This window comes from Acanthaster planci, linkage group LG16 (genome assembly GCF_054643075.1).
Source record: "Acanthaster planci isolate LZ-2023a linkage group LG16, COTS_SCS, whole genome shotgun sequence".
NCBI classification, from domain to species: domain Eukaryota; kingdom Metazoa; phylum Echinodermata; class Asteroidea; order Valvatida; family Acanthasteridae; genus Acanthaster; species Acanthaster planci.
This window is the reverse complement of record NC_141792.1, coordinates 5,828,359-5,855,405: the sequence shown is the minus strand read 5'-3', so window position 1 is coordinate 5,855,405 and position 27,047 is coordinate 5,828,359. Positions and strand designations below refer to the sequence as shown.

General features: G+C 39.0%; 2 protein-coding genes across 11 annotated transcripts in view; one reads left to right on the top strand and one right to left on the bottom strand.

Annotated features, from left to right (window-relative positions):
* Window positions 1–1,391: 1,391 nt before the first annotated feature.
* On the top strand, window positions 1,392–16,678 carry LOC110985120 (uncharacterized). 2 transcript variants are annotated; one of them, XM_022245896.2, is made up of 6 exons: window positions 1,392–1,546; window positions 7,125–7,882; window positions 8,577–8,772; window positions 10,692–10,831; window positions 12,588–12,723; window positions 14,198–16,678. In XM_022245896.2, exons 2-6 carry the CDS (start codon window positions 7,156–7,158, stop codon window positions 14,322–14,324), a joined length of 1,326 nt encoding a protein of 441 aa, XP_022101588.2. In that variant the 5' UTR covers window positions 1,392–1,546; window positions 7,125–7,155; the 3' UTR covers window positions 14,325–16,678. The 2 variants fall into 2 exon arrangements, with proteins under 2 accessions (XP_022101588.2, XP_087003220.1); XM_087147094.1 differs by having other exon boundaries at window positions 14,177–16,678.
* The window catches only part of LOC110985124 (uncharacterized), a 35,854-nt gene continuing 24,039 nt past the window's right edge, over window positions 15,233–27,047 (bottom strand). For 7 of the 9 annotated variants that reach the window (XM_022245913.2, XM_022245914.2, XM_022245916.2 and 4 more), the window contains 7 exons: window positions 25,059–25,113; window positions 22,998–23,090; window positions 22,584–22,640; window positions 21,893–22,021; window positions 20,341–20,442; window positions 19,155–19,325; window positions 15,233–18,487 (listed from right to left, as the gene is read on the bottom strand). In XM_022245913.2, the coding sequence (XP_022101605.2) occupies window positions 18,371–18,487; window positions 19,155–19,325; window positions 20,341–20,442; window positions 21,893–22,021; window positions 22,584–22,640; window positions 22,998–23,090; window positions 25,059–25,113 (724 nt within the window). In that variant the 3' untranslated portion in view covers window positions 15,233–18,370. Of the gene's footprint in view, window positions 18,488–18,990; window positions 19,084–19,154; window positions 19,326–20,340; window positions 20,443–21,892; window positions 22,022–22,583; window positions 22,641–22,997; window positions 23,091–25,058; window positions 25,114–27,047 lie in introns of all 9 variants that reach the window. The other 2 variants (XR_002598936.2, XM_022245915.2) reach the window with 2 other exon arrangements.

Sequence of the window (27,047 nt, the reverse complement as noted above, 5' to 3'; positions counted from 1 at the left end):
ATCGCCTAGGTTTTTACACTTGAACTTGTGGAAAATTTCTTGTGCTCTTGTATAATCTTCTTGGGATAGGCCTATATCTTCTTTTTTTGTTTTTGTTCTTCCACCGTATTTTTAACATCTGGTTCTATATACACCGTTGTGATGTTTGACCAAAAAGTAAATTCAGCCGTAACAAAATCTACTGCCAGAAGATTTTGCCGTTCCTTTTTTAATTGGACTCTAATCGCCGTCTGTAATCTGTTAGTACCTATTGCCTTTAATTGTTTCAATGCCAAGTTTCAATATCTTTCTTGTGCGTAATAAAAAATTGAACTGCATCGTCATTAAAAATGAGCGGTGTTAATTCCCAATTTCGGTAGTTGCCTTTAAATCTTTTAACGTCGCCTACGTCTAATTCGCGGAAAAATTCGGGATTTGTAAAAGCTTTAATTGCGGCAATGAAATCTTTTTTTAAGATTTGGCCTCGTCGACCCGTAGCTATCGGTCGAAAATTATTGTCATCTGCCAATTGCTTTGACACGCCAATAGATTTGCGAGGTAAATTTTGAAATTGCTTTGAAGAATTTCTCACTGCTTGTATTAATTCCATGCGCTGGTATAACAGCAAAGGACGACGCGGTTGTGGTAGTTAAAGTAATATTGTAATTGTCAATGTACTTCAATAATAATGATTTTTCTCCGTGAATTATAAGCAAAGAGACCGTGTTTATAATGTAATCTGTTATAACTTGACTCGTTTTGATTTTATGACATTATTATTTGTATTAAATACTCTTATGTAATAATCAGAATTGATATCATTTTTATTGGCGCTTCTGCTCAAAGAGTAGATAGCGCTAAATTTATTTCGCTCTCTGTGGAATTTCATATTTGTGGATTTTTTGTCAGATTCAAAGTCGGGCAAGGAGGTTGTGGAATTTCATAATACTTGTGGAATTTCATAATATTTTTGAAATTTGTTGGTTTTGGTGAGGGGTCGGGTTGGTATAGGAGGTTTCATTTATGCCAGGATCGGCACTTCCCTACTATAGGCCTTGGCCTAGCCTACTAGAGCAATATCTTCTGAAGTCATTGGTTAAGCCACTAAAATTGAAAGGAAAATGAAAGATGAGGAAGTGAGCTTTAAATTGATGTGTCTTCAACACCTGTGAAACTTGTGAGCATTTTTTCTGATTTTTTGAAGTGGGATTTTTGGCTTTTGTTATCGTATTGTTGTCCGAGGCAGCTTATTCACTGGTCTGTACAGGCCTATCATGGAACTTTCGCTCTCAGCTAGCTGTTGCGCAAGTTCAAAGCTGCTGCTTGAACGTGGAACACGTGCACAGTAGACTGGTTCCCGTCCCGTGCATAGTCCCCAGACGTCTTACAGACGTCCTTCGATACCTGGTAGGGACGGGGCCAGGGATGCAGATGGGGACCAGTCCAACATGCACATTTTTGCATTGTTGGCCCGAATTAAGGTCGGTGAAGGTTGCCGCTGCTCTCCGTCCATGAAGTGTTGTCCGTTACTGTGACCATAGAGCTTGGCTGGTCAACAAATACACATGTAGGTTTGTTTCCATGTCCACTTATTTAGACCCTATGTTGCTTGAGACTTTTGCAAAGTTTTGTAGATGTGTGGCCAGGTAGTCTTCTGGCTTGGGAGGCCATGCAAAATGCTGCATGCGTACTACTTCTACCTAGTACTAGCCCCACAATAGTGTGGCACGGACTCTCACTCCCGATCCGCCCTTAGCCATACATCCATATCCGTATACGCAATTTCGTGTCGGCGTATTGAACATTTCGGAGCATCCACTTATCATATCATCGTGGGCGCAATTTCCTTTGCTCACGAACATGATCCTTTACCTTTCCGCTTTCTGAAAACCATTTATTGAATGATTTCACTCTCGTTATTCAGGTATTTTCTAGTCTTTTTGCCTTTATCCATTCATTTATCCATGGGCTCGCTCTCACAGTCGCCATCTTTAAAATAAGGTCGTTGAACATAGCCCCACTGGTGTGGCACGGATCACTCCCGATTTAAGGATAAATCGGGAGTGATCCGTGCCATACTAGTGGGGCTACGTTGAACATTACGTCACTTGATCCCTAATCTTCTCGACGGCTGTTCCATGTCGAGACATATGTAATACATGGACTGAGCGATAAGATACTACATGTACTGATGGGCTCGTCCAAAACTTGGGCAGCAGTTTATATGTCTTGATATGGAACACTCCACTCGGTAGAGCTAATCCTCCCCCAAAGACCCTATGGTATTGGCCCCAAAATGGGGTTGTTTCTACCATCCCTACCTCCCAACCCTCGACGATCCAAACACATCTGCATTCTCTGTGGACGTATGTCACACGACAACAGACGCAGCGTATTTGTGTAACATGTGTTTATGTCGCTTTGGATACCAGTCCCCATAATTCTGATTACTCCCACTAAGATTATGTATAGAGAAGTCTGGAAAATCTGTGCTCAGGGAACCACACTAATCACAAATTGGCTCCACCATTTTGCAATCGGAAGGGCAGACCTTTTACTTACGATCTTGCCTCTCTTCAGCAAATGATCTGCACCTTAAACTTGTACGTGTATTGTCTTTCAAAAATGACTACAGTACTTAAAGGGCCCATGCAGACCTCCCTGAACTAACTGCTGTTTTCTACTTTCAATTGTGCTTTACTATGTCAGTCATATTATAAGTAATGATGAACAAATGGAGTAAATTTTCTTTAAATATGGCTTATTGCTGTTTTTCAAATTGGCTTTCTCAAATTTTTAAATTTTGACAAATGGCAGGGCTGTTTGTCATGTAGGTTTCAGAACCCTCAAATAGTCTGGCACCATTTCGTCTGTGTCAACCCAGAGTATCACATGCAACTTCATGGCACGGTATATATATTTATGCAAAATATCTGTACACGTGTCATGCGTGTACGCACGTACAGACCTGCGCCTACGTACATGTATGTATGTACGTGAGTACAAAACGTCAAAACATTCAGGTTTGAAGTGGTTGCTGCATAGCTTGGAGCTTGGCGATGGCCCAGTCCACTTTGCCATTTGAGCCTCACTTTTCACTGACCAAATTTTTCAATATTTCCCATCTTTTGGAAAATCGTGGATACTTGTGCCATCTTTACTTGTGTTGCCACAACCTGCAGCAATGCACCTAGTTGGCACCTGGTTGGCATTCTCCACAAATTCGACTAGTATTGTAGCAAACTTTTGGTGATGTCGAAATTGTGTTTTCGGACTAACCGCTCTGGTACACATACACACAGTGCTTGTGCTGGCGCCGCTGGCCGATGTGGGTTTCAAACGTATCTAACAATTATGCAAATTTTCTATGCTAATAAGGTGCTTTTCTTGGGCCGGAGCCATTTTACAAAAAACTCTTAATAATTTTTTGTTTCATACGTAATCATTAAGGCTATAACTTTTACTGACAGGAAATCTTTTTAAACATATTATCTTCCATTCAAACTAATAAAAACACATTTCACGGGCCCTTTAAAAAGTAAACTAAGAAAAAATCACTTCCCTAAGCTTATGAGTGAGTTATTAACTCAGTACAACTATCGGTAAGTGGAAATTAGTGTCTTCTACTGGGCCTCACTTAAGCTTGTTGAGATCCATGTGCATGTACATTGTAGCCTATGTTAAGCAAAATCTGTACAGGTAAAACATGCTTGCTCAATGTGGTGGATCTGTCCTCAAAACAAACTGAGCATTCAGACACTGTTCTAATACTGCTAGTTCAGAATGCTAGTGCATTCGTCGGGGTCACAAAGAACTTCTGCTCATTTACAAATGCACACGAGATTATGACGCGTAGACTTAGTTTTGCACACTAATAGTACATTACTATACATTCATCGCATAATAGATAAAGGACATTGGCTTTTGATCTCTTAAAGTGTTTATACCACTCGAGAATACTTCACCTGTTTTACAGAAATAAAATGAAATGTCAATTGTTGATCCAGGATTTTGATGTATCCTTTGATGTATTCCACCCTGACCACCTAGGCCCTTTTCAGAGGATACACCCTCAGTCCTTCAAAATCCTCCAACTGCTCTCATGACAAAAACTGGGTACGGTCTCAATCCTCAAATCCTCCGATATTTTTGAAATATGTTTTGTGAAGGGATGCCCACTGCCTCACTCCTTCAACTCCTCTGGCAATTCCTCTCGTTATGTTTAGAGCAGTGAGGAGGTTTTCACATACATGTATATTTGTTGGCTGATTATAAACAACACAGGGTCTAACCCACAACCTTGAGACAGTGCATCCTTTGCAATTAGCAATGCAATTTTGCCATGCAGCCTCAATTCTCCAAAATCCTCAAAACCATCCAGAGGATTTTGAAGGACTTAGGATGGTAAGGGTTAAATTATTTTGAGATTGAAATGTGGATGTTTAAAGACCAAAGAAATTAAGTTGCATGGCAGGAAATTCTTTCATGGAAGGATATAGTTTCTCTGCTAAAACTATGTATAAGATATAAGTTCGGCTTGAGTGGTGAAGTGCACAGAAAAGAATGTTAAAATGTTGCATCTTATTGACTCGTTTCGTACATTTTCGTCTAACTTGATTTTGATGTTAACAATTTTATACATATTGTACCTATACACTAATTCACTAATTGTGAATTATTTTTCATACTTGTGAAGCATTTCGAGACTTGCTGTGTAAAACGCTATTTGAAAAATTATTATAATCTAAAAGGGATCTGGATAATGACAAAAGAAAAACACTGAATCACAAGCTCAATTTTCAGTTTGCATTACTGGATGACATGTTTTCATGGCAGATATTGAGATGCAGCATAGCAGTCACTTAGGCAGCGTTTGACTTGGGGTTTTACACTGTTGCCGTTCACTCAACATTGCATTGACCTCCTATTTGTCGATATCAGAAGCCTTGCTATGATGGTGAATGGGTTTGAAATGCTTCCTACAGTTGCTGTTGTCCAATGATCCTTGTGGTATACGGGACACAGACGCACTACATTATTCCTTGTGGTATACAGGACACAGACGCACTACATTATTCCTTGTGGTATACGGGACACAGATGCACTACATTATTCCTTGTGGTATACGGGACACAGACGTATTACATTATTCCTTGTGGTATACGGGACACAGACGCACTACATTATTCCTTGTGGTATACGGGACACAGACACACTACATTATTCCTTGTGGTATACAGGACACAGACGCACTACATTATTCCTTGTGGTATACGGGACACAGACACACTACATTATTCCTTGTGGTATACAGGACACAGACACACTACATTATTCCTTGTGGTATACGGGACACAGACACTTTACATTATTCCTTGTGGTATACGGGACACAGACGCACTACATTATTCCTCGTGGTATACGGGACACAGACGCTCTACATTATTCCTTGTGGTATACGGGACACAGACACTTTACATTATTCCTTGTGGTATACAGGACACAGACGCTCTACATTATTCCTTGTGGTATACGGGACACAGACGCACTACATTATTCCTTGTGGTATACGGGACACAGACGCACTACATTATTCCTTGTGGTATACGGGACACAGACACACTACATTATTCCTTGTGGTATACGGGACACAGACACTTTACATTATTCCTTGTGGTATAGGGGACACAGACGCTCTACATTATTCCTTGTGGTATACGGGACACAGACGCACTACATTATTCCTTGTGGTATACGGGACACAGACGCACTACATTATTCCTTGTGGTATACGGGACACAGACACACTACATTATTCCTTGTGGTATACAGGACACAGACACACTACATTATTCCTTGTGGTATACGGGACACAGACACTTTACATTATTCCTTGTGGTATAGGGGACACAGACACCCTACATTATTCCTTGTGGTATACAGGACACAGATGCACTACATTATTCCTTGTGGTATACGGGACACAGACGCACTACATTATTCCTTGTGGTATACGGGACACAGACGCACTACATTATTCCTCGTGGTATACGGGACACAGATGCTCTACATTATTCCTCGTGGTATACGGGACACAGACACCCTACATTATTCCTTGTGGTATACAGGACACAGACACAATACATTATTCCTTGTGGTATACGGGACACAGACGCACTACATTATTCCTTGTGGTATACGGGACACAGATGCACTACATTATTCCTTGTGGTATACAGGACACAGACACACTACATTATTCCTCGTGGTATACAGGACACAGACACACTACATTATTCCTTGTGGTATACGGGACACAGACGCTCTACATTATTCCTTGTGGTATACGGGACACAGACGCTCTACATTATTCCTTGTGGTATACAGGACACAGACGTTCTACATTATTCCTTGTGGTATAGGGGACACAGACACTTTACATTATTCCTTGTGGTATACAGGACACAGACGCTCTACATTATTCCTCGTGGTATACGGGACACAGACACCCTACATTATTCCTTGTGGTATACAGGACACAGACACAATACATTATTCCTTGTGGTATACAGGACACAGACGCTCTACATTATTCCTTGTGGTATACAGGACACAGACGCACTACAATATTCCTTGTGGTATACGGGACACAGACGCTCTACATTATTCCTTGTGGTATACGGGACACAGACGCTCTACATTATTCCTTGTGGTATAGGGGACACAGACACTTTACATTATTCCTTGTGGTATACAGGACACAGACGTTCTACATTATTCCTTGTGGTATAGGGGACACAGACACTTTACATTATTCCTTGTGGTATACAGGACACAGACGCTCTACATTATTCCTTGTGGTATACAGGACACAGACACACTACATTATTCCTTGTGGTATACGGGACACAGACGCACTACATTATTCCTTGTGGTATACAGGACACAGGCGCACTACATTTTTCGTTGTGGTATACGGGACACAGACACACTACATTATTCCTTGTGGTATACGGGACACAGACACACTACAATATTCTTGTTTCACTCACACTCGTGTGATTACTAATACAGTCAGTGTTCAAATATTGCTGCTGAGTACCTGTCTGTTATTTAATTTTTGTCTGTTTTACTTTAATTTTAAGAGTGCTTGCTGGGGGCAGGACAGTTGGCAAAATGACCAGGTCAGGAAACAGAAAGTCAAGAGGAAAAAAGCAGGACACGTTGCCCAAACAACTTCCAGGCAACAAATTCGATGAAATATCCTTAAAGGAAACACCTGAGTCATCTGAGAACAGAAAAGTTGCGGACTCAGTAGACAGGAATGGAAATCCTGGTGTACCAAGCGTTCCATCAGATTCTAAATCATTGGTCAGACAGATGAACATGCCAAGCAAAAAGACAACTCAGAAGCAAAAGTTATCTGGTATACATGTAGTCATTAGCCAGGAAGCAGTTGACAGTGATCACGATGCTCGTGATGAGGTTAGTCTTAACTTCAAGGCCAGGAGTGCAAAGAAAGCGGCATTAGTAAACACTGATGATATTGTTTCTGGAAGCACTACACCTATGGAGAAACAATTTATCCATGACAAGATCAAAACACCTGTGCTTAAGAAAACAAGGACTGTCAAAGAGAACCAGAAAGCTGACATTAGGTCCAACAAGACTCATGATGATACTTCAAGAATCATGGATATATCAGGAGATCCAACACCTGTTCAAAAATCGGATGATGTTGCCTTGGAAACCGGTTGGGCAGAAGAAAAGACCATAGAGGGCAAACAACCTAATGCATGCACTTCGGAGGAACAAGCTGGTGTTCGACGGAAGTCTTCGAGTAGGAAAAGAAAATCTTCTCAACAGAAGAATGATATCCCATTAAAGAAGTCAGTCAAATCAGGTATGTTTCTCTCAATACCCACTTGTTATGCCATGCAGCATGCAGTGGTGCTGTGTTGCTCATCAATGGGGCCCTGGAGCACTTTTGTCCGTGGTGCTAATCCGCGGTTGTGCTATGCCCAAAACAGTGGTATACTGTTTAAAAACAGTGACGGATTACCTTAGAAAAATGCAAGCTAAAAAAGTGATGGCAATTCCCAGCAGCAGGTCTTTTATTCTGAGTTCGGTCTTTTGTTACACGGACCAGCTCTTTCGTCGCATTTCGGGCACCCGGCGCTGCACATAAACCCATGGTGGTACAAATGGGGTTCCCCAGCAGCAAGTGGTTTAAAAGCTGCTTCACTACTACATGTACAAGAATGTTTTTTCCGTGGGAAAAAAAGAGTGGATATGTCGACTTTCCGAACCGAGTCAACATTGCTGAAATAAAAACTTGGCAAGAGCCAATTCACTCCATCAATGCAGTGTGTTCCTATAAACAAACATCCTTAATCACTCTTTATCAGAGGAAGATAAAACTTTATTACAACGAACCCCTCAATAGTTGTAAAGGACACATTCAAATACCACAATGATGGCACTAAAAATTAGGGACATTTATATTCTTGGAAAGGAAGCACCATACAGTAGACTATTAATATTCTCTTAACATAGATGTATGATTCATGATAAAATTTGTAATTTCCCTGAGACAGATCACATATTTTTCTACTGTGGAAACTTACCACCTGGTGTTAGCAATGAGACGCTCCGATTCTTTCTTGAGGAGGAAGGCATTCACCCAAAAGTCACTCTCAAAAGAATGAAGGGGCAGAATGCTGCATCCACCGCTACACTGACAGCAAAGCAGAGACTGTACAAAAAGAATCAGCTGAAAGCAGCCAAAGCTGTGTATGTACCATAAAGCCACTATTTAATGCAAGATTCATGAATTTGCCTTGGTATGTACCAGTGTGCCTTGTGCAACTTTTGGGGAAATACTCAAGTGGATGATCTGGGAGAACTGCTTGTTAATTGCATGTGCAAAGGGTTTGGGATAATTGTATATATGTCCATTACAATACCATAGAGTAGACCCAATGAAAAGTCTGTACATGTATTTACTTGTCAAGATGAGCGTATGTTGCAAGCATGTAAGTAGACAAAGCATGTATTGGCATATAATTGTGAAAAAATTGACTGGGTTGTTGGGTATTTACTGTGTCAAGTCAAATGAGATCTGTACACAAACGTACATCATAAATGTACACGTACACATACATGTTCTTAACAGCAGCCATATTTACATGTATGTTAATAACACTAGAGAAAAGGGTTTCATGATTATTTTATTTTTATTGCAATAGGGTATGACACCCTGCTTATTGGAAATATTGAAGTAAGGCTCAAGTTAAAGATAGGCCTACCGTGGAAGGCTTTTATAAGGAACACAGTGGGGTCCTAACAGAATGTTTGGTATTGTGGCCATTTGGTACATGTGTAGCAATTTGCAGTCACAGATTCAGGCACTTGTTCTGAACTCTGGCAAATATTCATACGTGCCAGGCTGCTCCACAAAATGTTTTGGTATGATGTTTTAGGCCAAAACGTACACACAAAAAAGGTAAAAACAAAAAGAAAATTCCTGCATTCTTTTAATATGTTATATCTCCTTTCACATTTCACCTTTTGAGTAGTCGTCACTGGAAGTAGAATCATGAAATGAAAGCAACTTTTCCTTGAGCCAATGCTTAAAAATCACATGTGACATGCAGGAATGATTACTGTTGGTTCCTGTCGGTAAAATGACACTTTGATAAATGGGCTGCGCTGGGAACCATTCAAATGCATGTACATGTACAGTAGCACTGGAAGTCATGTCGAAGTATGCTCATGTCGGAAGTCAGCGAGGTAGTGTTAGGCAAGCATTTTGAAAACGATTGAAACTACATGTAGCAAGACATTTATTGAAGATTTATGAGAGTCAAGTAACTATGCTAGTGTCTATCTGCACACTTATTTCCTGTTTGGCAGTTTTCAAGCTCAAATTTCCCAGTTTTGTAGCAGTTATTATGCAAGGTTTTCTGTACCAGAGTTGTGAGTACTGCATAGCATACACTCAAACGCGTACTTGACAACTGGTCTGTACGTACATGTAGCTGTCTGTAGACACACACATTACATGCGATGTACGCTACCCACTAATGATTCAGAACGCACCTCATGTTGGCTGTTGTTCCATTGTGAGTGCTTTTTTGAGTAATTATCAGTTCTAAATATTTTCTGTGTAAAATAAATTTGTAATTTTTTGGTAAAAGTGCACAGCAAATTCGGGAGCCGAGTAGGATGTTCGGTATTTCTGAATGCTGGGTGCAGTGGTGTTCGTTTTAGTGGCGTTCCAGTGTACATGCAGTGAAACAGAAGAACATCCCTATAACGAACACTGCTATACCGAACATTCTGGTTTACTGAACGACTTCCCTGGCTCCTGAATTTTCTGTGCACTTTTACCAAACATCACAAATTTGTTGTAAATAAAAGAAACATTCTTAGAACTGATGATAAATAATTTGAAGTTGGCGAAAATCGTACTCACAACCATGACAACAGAACATGCCACATGTAGTAATTGCTGTTACAGTTGCATGTATCTGGTTTGAATGGTTGACCCAAGCCCTAGGCCAATCTATCGGACTACCCCTGGGGGCTAGTATGGGGCTAGGATAACCCTATCATTTCAAGTTAAAGTGCTGATATAATGTGCACCACTTTTGACTGTCATTTGTTCTTCAATTTGATACGAAGTAGTAGACATTTTGTTATTTTTACAGCTTTGCAACAGTAATTGTAAAAACAGAAGAAGATGCCAAGAAGATGTTGTCCCTAAATGGCATTAGTATGCCCTCTCCATCCAACAAAGACTGGGATACACAGCTTAAGATTATTAGACGGCTGCCAAGACCTGACAAGTGTGAGTATGGCTTACCTCACAACCTGAGGAGCATTCTTTTGTTTGTTGGATGCCTCAAAATCCTAGTCCCTAGTGAATTACTACTAGTCAACACATGATGTGGTGTGGCTTTAGGTGTGTTTATACTGTTAACTACACGTATGTTAACAAGGGAATAAAAGTGTGTTAGAGTGGTATAAATTAACTTCATAGAGGCCTGAAAGAAAAATCATGGACCTCACCTTTGGCTTGGTACATTATCAGTGTGTCAGCATATCGCCAATTCAAAGAAATTGACAGAGAAACTGCATGTATTTTCAAGAACTTCCTGTACTTCCGTGCAGTTCATTTATTGATTTAAAAAATTTATTATTATTTAAAAAAAAAATAAATTTCCACAACATCAGTGACAAATATAATTCTCATCTTGGCCTCGACTTTATCTCTTCAAGTCAACTTGCCACTTAAAAAAAGTAATTTTTAATAACAACTTATTCCCTCGTGTGGTTTGAAACATTAATCAACTAATTCATATTGTTCGCGTCAAAATAAATTAAACACTCCGAAGTTTTGTTGTTACTTGAATCACTGTGAGCTGTATATCCAAATTGACATGCATACACTGTTAATTTGCAAAGTTTCACGAGGGCATCACTTTGCAGAGTTACATTTTTATTATTTTCAAATTAAAATTGTGTGCCACTTTGTAAAATACACTCGAGCACCACTTCTTCACCAAATTTCACAGTTACCCTTGTGCACCACTTGATTGTGAAAATCACACTTGTGCACCACTTATTTGCTTGGTTACACTTGTGCACCACTTGATTTTTAAAATTGATATGGATGTACTTGGCTGCAGAGCTCCATATTGTTCTTTAATACAGCTCTGGTTTTGATCATCCAGCTGGGATGGGGGGGGTCCTATTCCACTTTTCGTCCAGGTCTTGAAGTAGCCAAGAAATCAGGCCTTAACACTGACACAACCTCCTGGATCCACCTCAGACAGCCACTCAGAATAGATAGAGAGCCTTTCAATGCTGAAACCCCAGAGATGCAATCTGAAATTTCAAATTAGTTATCATCGATACCCACTGATAATACCCTGGTTGTAAATACAGCTGAGTTATGCAAGATTCTCAAATAATACCAGAATGCGTCCTCTCAATGGATGAGTATGAAGGAATTAGATTACTCACAATAAATTTAGACAATTTGAATGATCCAACTCGTGGTTTTGCAGTAAGTTCTTCTGTTCCTGGTAACCAGCTAACCAGCAAATGTTTAGTGGAGTCTGATGCCTCAGCAGAGTACCCGCTCCCAGTGCTGCAATACTCGTCATCTAATATTGCCATGGTCGAGTTGCAACGGAAATGTGTAAAAAAACACCAGCGTCTGTGCACTCAGCACAGTACAAGCAGCAAAGAGGGATGTGGACGTGTCCAGAGATGAACTCTGGAGATACTGGGCCTAGTCACATCCCACATGCACTTTTTATATTCCCCATACACAATCAAACCTGTGATTTGGTTTGACCATTTTACACTATATTGCAATCTATGCATAGGCTCCAGGGCCGTGTCAGTAAATAGTATGCAAATTTATCTCATTCTTGACTCTTTGTCACTCAAAACCTGACTGAAATGGTCTGAAGTTATGGGCTATAGCTGTTCTCCAAAAACAGAGATAAACAACTTCCAGAAATAACAAAGCATTGAAGTCAGAGGTTTTTTAGTGGTTATCTCATGGCTTTCTGTCTCTACTTTCGTTGATACAGTTCCTTACAAGGTTCATATTGGGAATCTTCATCCTGCAATCACTGAAGAAGAATTGACACAGTACCTGGAGAGCCAAGGTGTCAAACCAGGACATGTTCTTATAATTCGCACTCAGAGGACACAGAAGTCAAGGAGGTAAATTGACTTCGATGATCCCTTTCCAATAAGAAATAATTGTCTTGATGAATGCTACTGTGACTGTTCTACATCACCCTGAATAAATCAGAGTTGAACAATTATCACTTGAGATTCAAAGTTGAAGATGATGTTGCAGTGGAGCATGTGCAGAAGTCACAGTCATGGCCATCAATGCATTAATTTATTTGGAACGCACAACTTTGTGTCACAAGTTACGTGGGACTGTATACCCAGCAAGATGTGGGACAGAGGGGTACCCCCCTTACATGTCCAATCCCTATACACACTCTAGACTATTGTTCCCCCCAGATGTCTGTAAAGAATTCCTGAGATTTCGATCAAACGATGACCACAACAAAGGTGGGGGGTGCTCTCCGTCCCATATCTCGCTTCATATGTAGGACTGAGAAAAAAAACAGCATCTTGTATACAAATGTTAATTCAAGTGCTGGATAAAACAAATGAATGCTTCATTGGGTGACAGACGAAATGTTCTATTCCGTTGCAGTAAAGTACATGTACTCCGTGAATAGAATTTCTATCAGCTACCTCATGAAATGATTAAACAGTTTTATGTATGCAGATGGCATAAAATGTTCATACTTAAAATGTATCAGAGGGCAAGACTGCATCATTCATTGGCCATTGCAATGAGAAGTGCCCCCACAAAGTGCATGTACATGTATGACATGATTTTCTGATACAATGGGCCATATTTTTTTCACATGGATCTGGATCTCAATTAGTGATCCCATTGCTGACATATACATGTACCATGTTCACACTTTTTTCCCTTTAACGACTACCTGCCGGGCAACCCGTTTTCGGGTACATAAGCTTTATATGCAGAGCGGGGGAGCCCGGAACTGGGACAAAGAGTTGTGCCTTATAACAAAAGACTGTGCTCAGCACAAAAGGCTGAGCTGCTGGGCATCACTGCCATTTTTTCGCTGTCAATAGTGGAGATAATCCAGCCTGGTTTTGAAACAGTATACCTGGGTTTGAGGAATTTAGAGCGAGGGGATTACCACCAGGGACAAAAGCTCTCCACCACCGTAGCAATGAGCCACACAGCACTGCTGCACGCTAATCTGGCCCCTATTGAAGACATCAGCAGTGCACTGTGCCGGTTTCAGGAACAAAAGAATCTCACGTAACACTGCACAATCTGGGCTCTTTTTCCAAGGCTGCAGGCCTGGCTGAAATATTCAGGAATCAATGAATTTTACCTGTCAGCTTTTGGGTAGTGCCCAAAGAATCCTTCATTTGTTGTAAACGGCCATTAATTGTAATGATGAATTTTTGAAGAATTTTGAAACGGAAAATCTTGAAAATGACGCGGCATCTTGTCTTGCTCAAGAAAAATCCACCTGGCAGCAAGTGGTTAATGCACTGCAAATTTGTCCTGTCCTTGGTGGTTTCTTTGTGGGCCATTTTATTATGAATCCAGGTTTTTTTGTTGTTACCACAGGTATGGCTTTGTCTGGTTTAGGTCTGTACCTGATGCAGACAAAGCAGTTGACCTTCCTGCACCCATCATACGCGATCGCCAACTAGTTATCCAACATAGCTTCAAGAAGAGGTTTAAGAATTTCTAGAATTGCTCTTCCATGCTGCTTCATTAAAAACTTGTCTCTGATGGGCCGAGTGCTGGGATTTTTTTAAATTAAATTTTGCCTTTCATTGAATAGTAGTTGAAATAATTTGAACTAACCTTCTTGAGAGACTGCTCTGGAGCCTGGACATTTAAGATTGAAAGTAAGTTACTGCTTGTTGACACACCCACATCTTGGATGGCTGGGCATTAATTCCAGGATTATATTATTGTTATACCCTAACTTGGCACACTTTGAATTTTGCCTCCGGTGTCTTATTGGAGCAAGATTTACCTCAGATTTCTCGAGAAGAAATTTCAATCAACCTCCCAATATTCAGATTCATATATCTCAAGTTTACTTACCTTCTTTAAGTCCAGAGGAAATTTTAGTTTGGCCTGATTTTCCTTTTTTTTTCTTAATTGCAAAATGAATGCTTTTAAAATCCACCCAGAAATATAAAAATAATTTTCCAACACACTTGTAGTTAGATTTGTGGAGGTAATAATAATAGATTAGAATTTATTAACTTAAAAACAACCTCTTGTTAGCTTTCTGAGATTCAAGTACACGGCATTAGGGGACACTCGGCTGAATTCGTACTCAATTTCTGGACATGACAGTTTTTTAATTTCAGACTAAATTTCTGGACTGTGGCATTGTTCACAAAGGTTAAAAGCCTGAATCATGACATGACATATTAATACCAGGATTTAACCAAGTGGAATTAAGGTTTTTCAACAAAGAGGTTCGGCAATACTGAGGAAATTCAAATGAGTCAAAGTGCACCACATTAGGGGATGTTACCATACTTCTACCATTTATGTGCACACTCAAGGAAATTTATATTATAGTGCATGGCATCACCAGGTTCCAATACACATACTGTACACATTATCTTGACTAAGGCCTTGGTGTTCATCCATTTTCATTTATTTGGTTTACAAGTAATTTGTTTTTTCTAGTCAGTAAAACTTGCCCAAGGAAGACTGACACATGCATTTTACGTAAAAATTTGATGTTAATTTTTTTCTCTGATCTCCATCACCATGGGCAGAAATCTCTCCTTGACTGTGAGGGGGGCATCAATTGAAACTTTTTTGTGCACACCATGTTTATTTCATTATCTTACTCCATTTGTAAAAACTCAAAAAGGGAAAATCCTTGATCCATCAATTCCTTTAGTATTTTGTTTTGCTTAAACAATGGAGGGGACATTCAACTTTGTGTCCCCTTGTACCAAATTCATGGGGGACGTGTCCCCCTGTCCCTTCCGCCCATGTCCATCACTATGGCCATGAAAGTTTCATTATGCAGCACACACCAGCAAGCTTTTTGCGATACTAAATACTTCAGCTGATCAGCCTTCTACGTTGGGAAAACGTAACAAAATCATCAATTACACTTACTTTGGGATACCAGACTTGTTGAGTTATACAGTCAATGTACGAAATACCCAGGTGGCTACATTTTAGTATCTAGAAGTATCAAAGATATTAAGTATACATAAATAAACTGCATGAATTTCTATATCCTCCAAATTTGCATATGCTTGCATTTTTCTTGTGCAGGTACACATTTGATCTTAAAGTGCAAGTCTTTTCTAAAACCAACCTTTTTCATGTGCAAATTCATTGCTCCCAATGGGTTGTACAGTTTGTATTTATCTCTCAAAGGTTTGAGTTGTATACATCACTCACAGAAACACAAATTGTAGAGCCAAATTTGAAAATAGCAGCAGTCAAGCTGTGAATGTTTGGTACCCAGAATAATTCTGCCATTTTTGAGAAAAACACAAATTTTGGAATGCAGAAGCGTCTCAAAACTTGCTTTTCAGGTATGTGTTTTACTGCGTAAAGTGGGGGTACTGTGTCATTGGTGTGTGTGTGTGTTATATTAAGCTGCTTACTGATATGCTTCCAAGTAGACTGATCCCTTCAGACTTGGGGCATGGTTACAAACCAACCTATTACCAATACATCAATACAATCTATGTTAAACAAGGTGTTAAGTGGAAAAGTAGTGGAGGTGGTCAGGTCCACACTGTGTCTGAGTACAGACTGTCCTTTTTCTGGCTTTTAATGCCATATTTGTACAGTAATTTTTGACATGATTTCATAGTAACAAATAATGTTTCCAACCAGTGTCTAATTCAAGTTGCAAAACTCAGGATGTGGTATCATACGTGATTTACATTTATACACTACACATCAAGGCAGATGTGAGTGAGCCATTTCGATAACAAAAATTTTTTATAGCAGGTAATTTGGATCAGATTTTGGTAAATTCACCACAAAACTGCACTGTTACAACACTGAATAAGGAAATTAATAAAGTATAAATGCATTTGTCCTTTATTCTTTACTTGTACTGACATTGTGTAAATTGTCCTGACACATACAGTCGAACTTCATTAATGAGAGCACTGTTAATACAAGACTCTGCTTATAACAAGAAAAATTGTAGGTCCTAATTCTTTCTTTTTTCATTATTTTCATTCCTGATAATACAAGATTTCTGTTATAACAAGGTACATGTAGTTTGAAAAGTCTGAAGGACCTATTAACGAGGTTTGACTGTAATGTATTTGTGTAAACTGATCTGAACATTTTGATACCGATAAGTCATTTTAATTTCTTCAACTGAAGGTGAAATTTTTTTTTCGTTAGACTGCTGTGAAATGTTATTTTTAAATTTTTACAGCAGATGCTCTTTGGCTATATGCTACGAAAACAAGCAGGAATTCTCTCCCAGATGGGTACACCGAGATGCTGTGAATGAGGAATCCAAGTAATCCACTGTACAGTTGATGAACTTGAAGCAAAACATACATATACTTGCAGCAAATATTTACATGTGGTTTGAGATTCAAAGGGTGGTACACTGAATATCCCCCAAATTTATATCTAAAGCATGGAACCGTCCTCTACTAATTTCTATGGACAGATTGTCTGAAAACAATAACAATTTTCATTGGGGGAAATTGTCCGAGTGTACTCAGTTTTTTAACCCCTTGATGACGGGAATTTCTTATGAAAGCCGACTCCAAGAATTCCAGCCTAGCTTGGCCACGAAGGCCACCTGCCGAACCGCAAATTCTCAGTTTGTGGCCCAGCGTGCTCTGCACGCTTTGAATTACAGGGTGAAAAGGTTGATTGTTCGGTGGCATGCAGCTCTACTCAAGCTTCCGCATTCCAGTTGCCTCTTTTCAAAGTGGGGACTATTGTGAAGCTGGTGATTATGATGCAAATTTGGTCTTCATTTCTGGGCTACACACAAAGGCCAATTACCATATATACAAGAGCCAGGGTCTGCCTTCTTTCACCGTGTTCGCTCGAGCGTGGCCGAGAATAATAGCTGGAAAGCCGGCTGAGGATCTCAATTTTTATGGCGTGTCTTAACACTTCCCGGCGCGAAGGGGTTAAGATACATGTACACTGTTTCTACTGGGAACAACACAGTTTTACCAGAGGAACACCTTGAAATTGTTTTGCACACATTACATGGCAATGGCCTGTTCCCATCAGCAACACAAAGAATTCCCATTACTGAATTATAGTGTACCGTAAAGCATGTTCCAGCAGGAAAACTTGAACTTTCTGACATGGGATTTTACTTACATTACCTTGATTGTCAGGCCAACTGTACTTTCAAATCAGAAGATCCTGTTTTGAGAAGACATAAATGATTCTACTACTTCAAAGCTAAAAATAAGAGACAAATAGGATACAGAGAAAAGCAATTAAAATATGAAGACCACAAAACAACATGACAATATGAGACAAACTTGTGTGAGTGTGAGGCATGCAATAGAGGCATGCGAGCCTAACTTGCATTGCTTGAGTCTCACTTCGTATGTGCCAGTTTCAGCCCTACTTTAATATACTTTCAGTTTTGATTTCTATACTACCATTCAACCTGAGGATTTATGTCTTGGCCCTTTTCATGTTTGTTTTATGCAAATTCCCTTCTGATGATTACTATTCTTTCCACATGGCTACTGGACAGGATTGCAGAAGAGGACAGATCAGTCAGCCAACATTTTGTCACTACTCATCAAAGCAAATGACTCTGTTTTCTCGCCTAGCTTTCTCTGCCTCAAACACCAGTAGATGAGTGCTTAGAATTTCTTTTGGTGATGCTGGAACAATAGATGGGTCCTTCATCTGAAATAGCAAAATTCACAGCTGTAAGACAGGTTGTAAAGTTATGCACATAATTCATCAATCAGGTATAATATTCCTTGCTTTTAAAGAAGAAAGAAAGAACATCTCTCCAAAAAACTAAAACTAGTGCAAGATAAACATAAAAATAAGTGAACTTGAGAACCATCAAACTATGTAAGCAATGTCGAGTGTAAGTTGTACTGCCACTTCAAAAAGCATGTTTCAATGTTATGAAAAGTGACATAATATTTTTGAATTTAAAGCCCAGTTGGATGTAACAATGTAGAAACCAAAAAGAAAGAGTTTAAACGACTTGAAAACTTTCTTGAAATCTTCAGGTAATGGAAGAACAAAATCTAGTGATATCTCAACTAAGTCACTAGATATCTCAAGTTTTACATGTACAAAGAACAGTAGAGCAGGCTCATCTAATGGGAAATGCTTCCAATGAGCTGTTCACCAAAACTCCCTCCAACCATCTTCCCTTACCCCAGTAATCTCACCTAGAATTATATAATACCAGCCAGTAAGGAACATTTGTCCACTGTGAGGTGAAACTCCAATCATCATCTCTTGACAAAAGCTGTTTGGAGATCCTGGCATAAAACAGGCTGCAGTGTGTTATGTGTCACTCCTTGGATTTATTTCTGTATGAACAAATACTTACTGCCACAGCATGGACAAAGTTGTCTATTAGACAGAAATCTGCAATGTCATGGCCCATTACACTTCTTCGCACACTAGCTGATGAAGGGAAATCTATACCAACGTCTATCGTCTGCTGACTGAGGAAGTCATAAAGCTGTACTTCACCCTTGGCATTCAAGTTAATTTCCCCCTGCATATCAATACATCAATACCTAGCAGTTTGACATAACGTTCTGAGACATACCAGCGGTAATTTACACTATATAGAAGCAAAGCTTGTACTGTGGTGCATCACCAAGAGTCTTTCAAAGAGAAGCCATCTTGCACAGGGTATTAAGAAACACAACTGGACAAGTGCACGCCAGCTGACATTTGCTCAAGAATCAGCAGTTGTATGTTTTGGGCGCATGATTGCAGTTTGAATTGTGTGTAAATGATAAGTAAATTGTAAAGCCTGGTTTGCATGGGTTGAAACGAACACAGATGGCACGCAAAATGTCAAGACACAGACAGTCGTGAGAGAGACGCTGCGTGACGGCATTCCACCAAAAAATTAAACAAATTGGTGTCTGAAAGTCAGAAAATTTTTGCATAAAATGCCTTGTATAGGTGGAAATACCACCCTTGGAACCAAACTGATAATCCAGTTTGATGTATTTTTTTTATGATCAGCTATTTTGTTGATCAATGGGGCTGCATATGCCAGTAAAAGCAGAAAATGAACAAAATGGGTGGTACTAAGCAAGAGGAACATCGTATGGTCGTCATGCCAGTGTGCATGTATAGGCCGCTCAGTGACTCAATGCACAATCAGCAAAGTTGAACCGGATTCAACTTTGTCAATCCGTCTGGAGTTGGTTTGCATATGTTTGGGTATTGGCAACATACATTTCGTTTCATATGTTTCCATATGTCTGTGATACAGCGTGCATCTTGATTGCATTGCTCTCTGCATTTTTTATGTCAATATGGAAACCAGGCTTAATGCTTAAGTTCATTCAGTACCACATATATAGTGAAGATACTGATGATTGGTGTTTTGTGGCCAGTAGCAAAGTTCATGCACTTTCACATCCTTTGAGTATATTCATGTACCGGTATATCGACATGAAACTATCAAAGGTGAATTATCTAACCTGAAATTGCACAGTCAGAGAATAAAAGGAATGTAGTGAAGAGGATGCACAATTGTTCCAATTGATTACCTTTGTTCCAAAGACTCGGACAATTCTTTTACACACACTTTCTGTAAAAGCCACCATAGTTAGCGTTGCTGTACGTCCTCCAAAAAAGCGCAGACTAACAACCTTCATATAAACAGACAAAAGACACAGTAATGACAACTGGTAGTATACAGAAAGGTAGATGGTTCATATGCAGAATAATAGATATGCATAATAATAAAAGATAGCTTGTAATGAGGTAGTGACAATACTATAGATCATGTAGGGTAGAGATGTTGGGAAGTAGTGCTGGACAGATGACATAAACTCACAAACACTGAAAACCAGTCACAGCATTACATGCGCAAAAACCCTTCAATACATAGGTAACAGAGATAAATGTCCATGTAAGAAAAGGGAAAACAGAAAGCACTACACAAGGCAGAAATGTATGGTACATGTATGATAATAATGAAGTTATATATACATGTAGTATAATGACCGTATACAGAGACCAACTTTCATCAAATCATGGAATGAGGTATGTCCGGTTTTATTAATCCAGCAAGACTTTTTTGAAGTACTCTTTCACTGACTATTAACAAATACTAACAAGATAGACCATCCTGATTGGTCCAGAGCTCATTACATGGGTGTTTCTTCAGTGCCATTCCAAAAAAAAAAAAAGATTTGGCTATAGGATAGGAGTGTTTCGCCAAACACAACGAAATTGACAGATTTCTAATCAAAATGTTCATTTTTGCCTTTCTAAGAAGTGTAAAAATATATTTACAAATTGGAATAAAAGGGCGATTGAGCAGTTTCTTAAAAAATACATCTGAAACTAACCATGGGCCTCTGGCTGACAATGGACCATGCTCTCAATTTGGTTTGAAAGTAATCTAAAATAAATCATTTTGTGAAACCTACCTGTAATTTTTAAGCTTTAAATACTGCCCACTTTATGCAAATTAAAGTATTTTACTAAAAGTGACAATTGAAGAGGTAGACATTTGTTGTTCTGATTCAACAGCCATGCTTATTAAATACTGGGGCCAATTTCATAGCACTGCTTAAGCGAAAAATTTGAGCATGAAATATCCTTGCGTGGCAAAACGGGTTACTAGCCAAAACTTCTTATGATGTACATTGTCGTGAAGAGGTATTTACCTGTCTTTTGGTTTATAGCTTGACCGCAGTCACACAGAGTTTGAGCTGGTAACCTTTGTTTATTAATCAAGGTTTTTTTGTGCTTGAGCAAACTCTGCGCTTAAGCAGCTCTATAAAACTGGCCCCTGGTTCTGAACACCTCTTGACCGTGTCTAATCATTCGATAAAAACCACCTGGACCAGTCACAAAACTCAAACTGTCTCAGTTATTTATAAACAAAGGTTCTGTAACTTCAGGGCTTCTTGTACCTCTGGGAACAATTTTGTTTCCTTGCTTCCTTGTGAACAAGAATACAAGGTATTTAGTAAGTAAAACTATGAAATAAGGTGTTCTCAGGAAAAGTTGCATGCCATCTGACCTTACAGTCGCACCACAATGGGCCATAAAATACAATGAACGTTCTTACTTATCTGCTACACCTACCTGATTGTCACACACGTCATTGTCACTGTCATACACACATCGTCCATATGGCCCATTTTGTAAAGCCTTCGTGATGGAGTCTATTGATGGTTCATGGCAGATAACTGAAACTGGCCAATCAGAAATACCCTGCAAGATCACATGGGATATCACACTTAAGAATACAATAACCTGAGCCTTTAAGTTCCAACTATTTACAAAATCCACAGGAATATGAATTGCTTCCATCAGGGAAGCAGCAACCATTTCTATGTTCAAACAAGTAATAGTATTTGTACATCTTTCATAAGAGTAAGGTTAATAAAACTTTGCCAACAGTTGAAAAAGCATTGCAAAAAATTGGCCCGGAGAATAAAAATGCAATATGGTCTATTAACATGTACCAAAGCTACAATGAGAATGCTTAATTCCACTATGAGATTTATTTAATTGAAGCAATGTCACCTGAACACTTCAGAATGATCTTCATTCAGTGAAGTCATCAACCCTAACTCCCTAGGGTGTGTGCAAAATCAGATTAAAATTGGAGGATTCAGGAATGTTAGGGCTATAGACCATCAATACTTTGTTTCAACATTCATGAGGCTACCCTTTAACCTTTTCACTTGAGAACCAAGATTTTGTGTGTACCTTGTTGGACTGGTCTCAATTCAACTAGAAATATGGACTAATCTCAGAAATGAACCCTTACCATGCTTTTACAATATTCTATGTAGGAGTAAAAGGAGAGTGTTGATGACCAATGAGACTGTACTAAAGGAAATGCAAAAGGAGTTTATATGACAGTTACTGGTACAATCAAGTCATCCAAAAACAATCACACCAATCTCAGAGTCACAAGTTATTCAAATAAAGAGCCTCTGGCACAAAGGTGTAATGTTTCTCAATACAAATACATTTTATTTCTGACTTTACTTGCAATTGACTGAACTATAGTTCTGCAATATACATGTAGCAGTGCTGGCCTACAAATACTTGTATATATGTGGCTTGCTCTGTACAGTGTCAGTGATCTTGATCAACTAGAACATTAAAAGGTGACAAAACACAGCTGTTAGGGCTTAATAAGTTAGACCGTTCTCATTTTGAATGTAACAGTGCATACCTTTTCATACATGTTCAAGTAGAGTTTCTTGGCTGAGTAGCAGCAGTCTTTCTCAATCTTACAGTCTAGGCATCTAGTGGCTGAACCAGGAGGCTGCAATAAATCAAACCCAATGTCAATTCAAAACCTCATTTTAAAGACTGTCTAAAACACCATATTGTTACTGTAAAAACAGACAAGGCAAAATGTAATATTCCTTACATCAAGAAGCAGGCGCATGATACCTGTGTCTTTTGGAAAACCTATGAGATAGGGCTGGCATGCAGATACAGCAAGGCCATGGTACTTTGTGTTCCAGGTATGTCCAGTAACTTATAGCACACACAGGTCAGGGTAATCAAACCATTGGAAGTGTCACATATCTGACAATTAAACAATCTACGGACAATATGGCAGCCATGCAGACATGCAACCAAAAAGGGCCATTTTAACACCACCATATATGCCAGGATCAAGCATGGTAAGACGTTTTGACCATTCAGTATGTAGTAAATGGAATAAACAATAATGTGTCACACAGAATTTTCACACAATGTATTGAACCTTATGAGCACTTCCAAGGAACATGATGTCCATTTCTTGAATGTCTCCATAGTTAATGCCACATCATAATGTTAACTCTGTTAACACTAAACCCTCCAGGGATTGCAGTGTGGTGCACAGGTCTACCCACACTTCTGGTCTCATACAGCTCAAATACATGTCAATTTTACCTGATGAGTGGCTGCATCACTAACTCTTTTGGAAAGCTCCTCTATCATATAGTAAGACTTTGAGTAGCCACTCTTTTGATCAGGTAGGTTATTCTAGTCATGGTGAAGCACCGGTACAGGTCTGGATGCACTTGTTCTTACTCATTCATATACATGTATGTTTCACAACATAAACATTTATCTTAGTAAACCTGCTTCCTAACAGCCTTGCCATCACTTATTCCTGTAATGAACGTTATTTATCCAGAAAAGTAGCTTGTATGATCTCCATGTACATGTACAGTAACCATGGAAACTGTTAGGAAAATTGTTTGGGGTTTACACATCCTTCAGCATTAACTCTTTAAGCTTCAACCTGAATGGCAAAATTGCATGCAAGAAGCTCACTGTATATATGATGCAGAAGATATTACCTACATGTTGGGGTAGATCGAGGATAACATCCTTGAAATCACTTGAACGTCATGAAGTCCCTTCCTCAATTAAAAGTGATTTGGCAATCATAGTGTCCAGATCTACCATGACCAAAGTGCTACACTGAATGCTCAGCCCTACATTTTGTCACCATTTTCACAAAGAGACAATTAGGCCCTAAGTCATGATTTTTTTCATTTTCCTTTTTCTTTGCAAAATCAACTGGGCTATTTACAACTTGGTGTAATCATTTTTTACCAAATCTACCGAAATCAACCAAATCATGATGATCTACCTTGGGCAAAATTCAACTATACCGCAGTTTGTGTTTTCACAAGAGGTAAATTTGTCTTAACGGTTTTATATAGCATTAGCCATAAAGGGCAAACCATGGGCAAACTTGTTTTGCAGGTTTCATGAAGAGGTGAATTTGACTTCAGAAATGGATACAAATGTAACAATTTTGCACCTGGAACGCGTTATAGCCAAGTCACACGAACTCTAGCATTGTTATGAATAGAGGAATGTGTTTGTTTACATAATAAACAATTTCAATTCAAAGTGACTTCTACATTATTCTGTAGTTTTGTGTCATTAAAGAGCCCCTCTTTCACGAAGCAGGATTGGTTAAGTCAAAGCCATGCTAAAAACTGGGGAATTAAATGTTGAAAAAAAAGAGACCAACTTCAGATATGATTTTCTTGAAACCTAGGTTTTACTCTCCGGAGAGAAATTGGCTTCTTCATAAAAGCGGTCATGATTTAGATGCAGCTGGCTTGGTCTTTCAGTGAAAGCTAAAGCCTTATGGCAGCCATGAACAGATGAGGATCCATTTCTAAGGAGATACGTTGATTTTTTGACACAGGAAGTATCCCTAGAATTGGTATCTACTGGATTTCCCAGGGGTTGAAAATTACATTAAATGTTTACCAACCTTATTTTCCTTTCTGAAGTGGGACAGCGACCCAAATGAAGATACCCCAGTGCATCTGTGGAATTTACAAATGGCATCAGACACATGAAACATACTACTGAATAAAACATCAGTGTAGAGAGTTAAGTAATGAATAGTATAGAAGACAACTCGTTCAATAATCATTGTGATGGTATTGCTCCCAGACTACTTAACTGCTTAAGGCTGGTTGTAGACAGCTTGCAAAATAACCGGCCCACACTATGAATTTAAGCCCCTCCACTGGTTCTGTTCCCTTAGTCTGGAAGATGAGTAGTGTATCCCCTATTTATAAGAATGGGCATCATCACCTTGATATGAATAATTACAGGCCTATCTCTGTACTTCCTACTTGTATGAAAATTTTCAAGAAGCTTGTCCACGAACAATTGCCAGACCACTTTGATCCGAATAGCATTCTTTCTGAAAACCAGTTGGGCTTCAGGCCAATGCACCCCACCCAAACATGTCTTTAGAAAGTGTCTGATTACTTAATTAAAAATATGCCAGGTGCAGTTTTTTGTACTTAAAGCATTTGACACTGTTCATCATGCTTGTCTTATTGACAAATTGTACAATATTGGAGTGCGTCGTCTTGAGCTTGATTGATTCAACAGCAGGGATGCTAGCAGGTTACAAAAATTGGTGGCAAGTATTCTACCCCTGCTGGAGTTAATTTTGGAATACCTCAGGTATCAACATTGGGTCCACTCTTTTTACTCTGTACATTGACACTATGATATTTTTACATGCTGGTGACATGGCATCCTTCACTTGTGATAAATCTGTTGATGGCAAGAGTTTTAAACAGGGATATGACTGAAATGGCTGAAAGTATCTAGGTGTGTGGCTGGATCCATCATTAACTTGGAATGAGCATATTGGCAGACAAGTTAGAAAAGCCAATAAAAGTGTGGGAGGTATCTGGAGGATTAGAGGTGTTCTCCCACAGCACACTTTAAGCCTGTTGTACAAAACTCTGATTCTGCCTCACTTTGATTACTCTGATGCTGTTTGGAGAAATTCCACAAAAATAGTCCTCAACAGGCTCAAAAGAAATTCAGAACAGCTGCTGGACGAGTTATCCTCAGTCTACCACAGAGAACCCCAAACAGCATGTCTTATCAACATTACAATGGAATACCTTGGAAGAAAGGCATACTTTTCATTTAAATACATTGGTCTACAAAAGTCTTATTATGCAGTGACCATCACAAATCTATGCAACTGTTTCTTTCACACTGTTGATGCACATTCTTATAATACTCTGTCAATTTCCAAAGGTAACCTTATTTCACTCAGTAAATCAAATTCAGGTAAACGTAAATTAATGTTTGTGAAGCTGACACATTAAATGTCCTGCCTATGTACCTAAGAAGTCCACTGCCAGCAACTGTACTGTAACTAGTTTTAAAAACAGTTACAAAGCCTTGATTTTTTAATACTTGTATGTATGGGTGTTCATGAAATTTACTTATTTTGATGTTTGTCTAATGTACATCAGCACATGGCTGGATCATGTTAATTAACATTTTGTGTACTTATTTAACTGATTTTTACTCTTTAACTCGATTTCGACTTTACTCTTTTCTCGGTGCAGTATTAACTGTTGTTTTCAATGGATTTTATAGTAATTGCTGGGAATCACTGAGCAGTCTCCCCAGGGTAAATAATAAATACATGTATACAAAGGAATCAGAAAAAAGTGGCATTTCTTATCTCTTACCATGATGACCCCCTCACACAAGACAAATTTGTTAGACCCTATAAACAGAGTACATGGCCACTGTAAAATGCACCTTTGTCTCAGCTATCTTTATTTTAATTTTTGTTTCACAATTTTAAGGGGTATTTTGCTGATGTTTTGGTTTTATGCTAATGAGATATCTATATTCATGAACAAAACTGTAACGCCATCATGGAAGGAAAACCTCAATGTTACACTAAGGCCGTGTCCGAATTACTTGGCTG